Below are 5,617 nucleotides of genomic sequence, written 5' to 3'. Positions count from 1 at the left end.
TATATATGTGTGTATGTATATATATATGTGTGTATGTATATATATATATGTGTATGTATATATATGTGTATGTATATATATGTATTTATATATGTATATATGTATATGTATATATATATGTATATGTATATATGCATATATGTATATATATATAATGTACTTTGTATATATGTATATATATGTATGTATATATGCATATATGTATATATATATAATGTACTTTGTATATATGTATATATATGTATGTATATATGTATATGTGTATATATATATATGTATATATATGTATATATGTATATATATGTATATATATGTATATATATGTATATATATGTATATATATATATATATGTATATATATATATATATATGTATATATATATATATATATGTATATATATGTATATATATATATATGTATATATGTATATATATATATATGTATGTACAGTATGTTGAGGCATCCAGTAGCATGTTCTAGTTATACAGAAAAACAAATACTGAGAAAAACATATACTGAGAGACAGAAAGGGTTTACTCCACTATCTGTGTCAGTTCACTGACCTGCGATCTCAGATGGGTGGTGGTCAGAGTCCAGCAGTGAGCGGAAGCGTTGGGCAACCTCTATCTGTCCAGGATGAGGTCTCAGTGAGTGGATGTCTGTAAAATGAGCAGAAAGAGTTAGAACTGATGAAGCTGTAGTTTAGGAGGTAGCTCCTTCACACACGTGCTACTCACCGCTGTCGAAAGCCTTCGTGGTCCCCTTCAGCACCTCCAGGGTGAGAGCAGCGATAATATCCGCCTGGTTGGCGATCGCCTGGGCTCGTTCCACCGCCTCTGCTCCTAAAGAGGTGATCATCTGCGTCCCGTTGATCAAAGCGAGACCCTAAGTGGGCACGCCAGGGGCGAAGATGGGTGTATTTAAAAAATAAATAAACATTTGTTAGATAATTGTTACAGTGATGAAACGAAGTACTACAGCTCACTCACGGTACAACTGAAGTATTTGAGTTCATGTGTTTAAACTTTGAGTATTTTTTCATCTTTACAGTTGTAGAAAACTCAACATCTTAAAATAAAACTTTACAGAAAGTCAGAATTTCAGTAATTTTATTATGCTGTTGTCATATATATTACTATTAGAAAAATATTAGAATTTAAACTGTAAAAACAATAATTGGAAGTTTAAAAATAGACCTATAGCAGAGGACAAATCTCTGTTACTGAAAAATTACTCAGTTACTCATTTTGCCAGAAGGGGTCATAACTTTAGGGATGAGCAACAAAAAAAACAAGTGTTGCTTTTACCACTTTAATAAACCATCTGATCAACGTTTCCACCTGTCAAGTTCCTCACTGTAACTTTGTTCAAACATATATTGTTCTAAAGGTTTATGATCAAAGTGATCAGGGGTGTCCAACTCTGTCACAAAAAGGGGCCAAAATTACAAATGTATTTCTAACCAAAGTCAGTTTCTGTCAATACATTGACTCCAGTCAGATACCAGACATCTTGTCTTGGTTGCAGGTTCCTCAACAAGAGTTTCAATTGATGTTCTGTGTCGATTTTTCCACATGAAAAATCAAAGATTATGGAGAAAAACATTTTAAACTATTTTTTCTTGGCTTCAAAGTGGTCATGAGGAGTCAGCACTGAAGGAAGACTGCTCAGTCTTTAGATAAAATGAGGAGCAATAAAAACATTTTGTTTTTAAAAGATCATCTTGAGGGCCAGATGTTAACAAGGCTGGGCCTTAAGTTTGACACATGTGCAAAGCAAAGAAAGCAGCATGGATTCAGACGTTACCTCTTTGGGTTTGAGTGATACTGGCTTCAGCCCATGGGCCTCCAGGACCTGAGCAGTGACGAAAAGCAAAAGAACATGTACAAAGTTAAAGGTCATCAAAAAACAAACATGCTTTCCTGTTGGACCCTGCAACCTTTCACTCTTGAGTGCACTACAAGATCTATGTTTCCTGTAGTAAAATGAAAGTTGTGGCTTTAGAAAAGTCACTCTGATCTTACGTATTTGGCGTCTGCCCATCCGCTCTTTGGGGACCACATTTTACCTTCTCCCATCAGCCCCAGGGCCAGGTGTGAGAGGGGTGCCAGGTCCCCACTGGCACCCACCGTTCCCTTCTCTGGAACAAAGGAGAGGCAGGACGCTGCAGGGGTGTTAAGTGAGATAAAAACAAGGATTTGGTCACATGACTGCCAGCTACCCAGCTCTAGGGGAGGTAATCAGTTGACTGAAACCGTCGTGTCATATCAGTGAACTGAGGTTGATCAGGCTACTCGAAGCTCACAGTTGAAGGCTTGTATCATGGCATGAAGGGTTTCCAGAGAAACTCCACTGTGTCCTTTGGCCAAGACGTTGATCCTCAGAGCGAGCAGCATGCGGGTCCTCTCAGGGCTCAGCGGGTTTCCCAAACCTGCAACAAATACGACAACTACAACACGGAGAGCTTCGAGATGGTGAAGTGAGCTTTGCACGGCTGTTTATTACCTGCAGAGTGTGACCGCACCAAGTTTTCTTGGAGCTCTCTGTGAAACAAAAAGTGTGTCAGTTATCGGGTCACTCATTCTCCAACGGGCACATAAATCATATTTAGAACATAAAATGTGGCTTTTACTTGAGCTTGCTGACAGGAATGACAGTTCGCGCAAATTTACCAAAACCTGTGGTGATTCCATAGACAACTGCAGGAAGAACAGACACGACAAACTGAAAACATGATGCGTGTGTGATACTGGCATTTTGCAGCAGCTGTTTTCTAGCAATGGATGAACCCGTAAACGTATCTTTAACCTTTGTTTTCTTTGACAATTGTGTCCAAAAGTTCCCGCGATTGCACAACTTTTCTCTCTGCCTCCGAAGTCAGCTAAAACATTGGCAAATGGAAAGGATTACTTTACGTCAAATATTACCACAGATACTGTAGTTCAACACACTAACAGAAAAAAATCACTGTGCATTGATCATTACTTTTATCTTATAGAGTCCTCTTCCTAGGTCAACCAGATCTGTGGATGTCAGGCTGTTGCCATCCAGGCAAATGAACTGCACAAGGAAACCCATGTCACAATAAAACCTGAGAATTTCACATGATGTTTAATAACTCAAGAGAAAAATGCACTTACTGCTTCAGGTTCCTTGTAGGCAGCTGTTCTGTTTTATGGAGTTTTGTTAAGACCACATTTCATCCAGTTTATTTTGCTTCATCATATTAAATGTGTCGTTTTGTTTAGTTTTGATTTTAATCATCTGTTCTGCACGAGTATACTGAACAGTTAGAGGATACAGGTGAGAGACTCCAGGCTCACATGGGATGAAGTCAGAAGACATGGTGTCTCCGTCGATAGCTGAAAGCAGATCAATTCATTTCACGTTTACATACTTGAGGCACTGCGCGCCATTACGCACAACAAATGTCAAAACTTGTTTTTGGAATGCATGCAGGCAAACAGACTTTACCGAGCTCGACAAAGTCATTATCATCCAGCACATCCTCGATGGTGTCATCCGCGTCCAACAAGCACAAACCCTGGCACCTGCGCACGAGGAAGCGCGTCTCCTTCACAGACTTGATGCCTCCGTTGTCCGGTTTGTTCTTGATGTAGCGCCTCAGCGCTTCCTGGCCGAGCCACTGGATGGTGTTGGACGTGTCCCGGCAGGGCACCGCCAGCCACTCGTCTCGGATGTGGACGGTGAAGCGGGGCATGGCGCGTGCGTCGGGTGGAGCTCGGTGCACTGAGCGCTGCGCTCCGGAGCCGAGGTTACCACCTTCAGCTGCGGGTCGTCCCGCCACCAATCAGACTGAGCTGGGTGGGTCAGTGTGTGTTATCACACCTCTGTAGATCAATGACACCCCCAGCCCACCCCTCCACACACAGGTCGTTCACACAGATTTTTGGACTCATCGACCAGATGTGCGCACACGTGGTTTAAGAACAACAACAATTAAATAAAATCTTAATTCTTGAAAGGAAAAATGAAACCATAAACATTGCCGTTGATTAGAAGGGTGATCATGTAAATGTGTGGGTCTGTTGAACCAGAGAGCGGATTTTATTGAACTCTCAGAAAGTACAGTAGTGATTAAATAACTTTTGGAGTAAGTCTCAGATTACTGATATGCTGGACAGCTATAAACTGACAGAGTTATGGTCATAATAGTCAACTGGCAGGGGTGGTCATCTTGAACTGGTTTGGTCTCAAAAGGTAATCTGTAGATTTACATCTGTAGCGTGAAGATGTGCTCCCCTGATTATGACCTCTGACCCCTGGGTTGTCCACTCACCATGAACTGTTTTCTTTAAAGTTACTTTTGACTTGATGTGTTCACACATTCACTGACCTTGGACTCAGAGTCTGCTACAGTCTGACTAATGTTTACCCTTTTCTTTAGCTTTTAAGCAAAAAAAAAAAAAAAAATCATTAATGATGTTTGTTGTATTTGATTGTAACAAGTGTGAACATACATAATGTTGATTTTTGTTTTCAATCGTTATAATGAAATCATGTGAGATATTGTGTTTTAACAAACTTATCTGTTCTGTTTTTCATAAAATATTTTTTCATTCAGACACACCTGCGTGTAAATGTTTTGAGCTGTCTGCTTCAGAGGGAAGTCGTAATATGTGAGTTCTCAAAAACCCTTCTGGGAGCTGAGAGCTCACATACAGTTTCTTTGTGTGACACCCTGGCAGTTCATTTTGGTCCCCATCCTGATGTGTTCGTCTGATGTCAGACTCCGTTTACTCCTGAGCAAAGAAAACTTGTTTGCTCTGTTTCAATTTTTGTTAGAAACAAAGTAGAAGTTTCAAGTAACTAACGAAGATGAAAGATTGTTTTTCTCACTGCAAGACTCACGTTTTCAGATTAAAGTGTAAACTGGCTGAAGGTATCGATGACCTGCACTCCTCCTCATCAGCTGCTGTCCTCACCTGAAGCTGTTCCTGTCAAGAAGGTGATAGGACGGACCGATCAGCCCTCCCTGCAGTCATCATGAGTCTGTCCTCAGACTTGCTCAGCGCGTACTGTCCGACCCCATTCACATCCTCAACTCACAATATGAACTGTTACCATCTGACAAAAGCTTTAGAATCCCTGCTTGTAGACTTAACAGATTAAAAAATGTATTTATTTTATTTGTTATTATATCAATCAGATTGTTAAATAAAGTAGGCATACAGTCTCCATCATGCTGCTGATGAACTGGTCTGATTTGTTGTTTTGTTTACTTGCTGGAATGTGAGAATGTGCAATATGTGTTTTTTATTGAATTGTGTGTTTTTATTGAGCAATATGTGTTTTTTTTATGTTTTTTTTTTTTTTTTGTGGTGCTCACATGATTTTATTGTTGTACTTAGTTGCGGAAGAAGCTTTGTTTAGCACGCAATGTCCAAGACAAATTTCCCCTTGGGGACAATAAAGTATACATTAATTAATTAATTAATTAATTATCTATCTATCTATCTATCTATCTATCTATCTATCTATCTATCTATCTATCTATCTATCTATCTATCTATCTATCTATCTATCTATCTATCTATCTATCTATCTATCTGTCTGTCTGTCTGTCTGTCTGTCTGTCTGTCTGTCTGTCTGTCT

General features: G+C 39.4%; 1 protein-coding gene across 1 annotated transcript in view; it reads right to left on the bottom strand.

Moving 5' to 3' along the window:
* hal (histidine ammonia-lyase) overlaps positions 1-3,813 on the bottom strand; it is a 10,657-nt gene extending 6,844 nt beyond the window's left edge. Inside the window, exons 1-12 of the mRNA XM_037682998.1 lie at positions 3,476-3,813; positions 3,303-3,363; positions 3,142-3,169; positions 2,987-3,061; positions 2,810-2,882; positions 2,634-2,700; positions 2,507-2,544; positions 2,307-2,432; positions 2,026-2,165; positions 1,808-1,855; positions 739-886; positions 565-660 (exon numbers count right to left, since the gene is read on the bottom strand). Coding sequence (XP_037538926.1) covers positions 565-660; positions 739-886; positions 1,808-1,855; positions 2,026-2,165; positions 2,307-2,432; positions 2,507-2,544; positions 2,634-2,700; positions 2,810-2,882; positions 2,987-3,061; positions 3,142-3,169; positions 3,303-3,363; positions 3,476-3,722 — 1,147 coding nt within the window. The 5' untranslated portion in view covers positions 3,723-3,813. The remainder of the gene's footprint in view (positions 1-564; positions 661-738; positions 887-1,807; positions 1,856-2,025; positions 2,166-2,306; positions 2,433-2,506; positions 2,545-2,633; positions 2,701-2,809; positions 2,883-2,986; positions 3,062-3,141; positions 3,170-3,302; positions 3,364-3,475) is intronic.
* Between the last annotated feature and the right edge of the window lie 1,804 nt (positions 3,814-5,617).

This window comes from Nematolebias whitei, chromosome 10, assembly GCF_014905685.2.
Source record: "Nematolebias whitei isolate Nwh7 chromosome 10, NemWhi1, whole genome shotgun sequence".
In the NCBI taxonomy this organism is placed as follows: Eukaryota; Metazoa; Chordata; class Actinopteri; order Cyprinodontiformes; family Rivulidae; genus Nematolebias; species Nematolebias whitei.
This window is presented reverse-complemented; position numbering and strand designations above follow the sequence as displayed.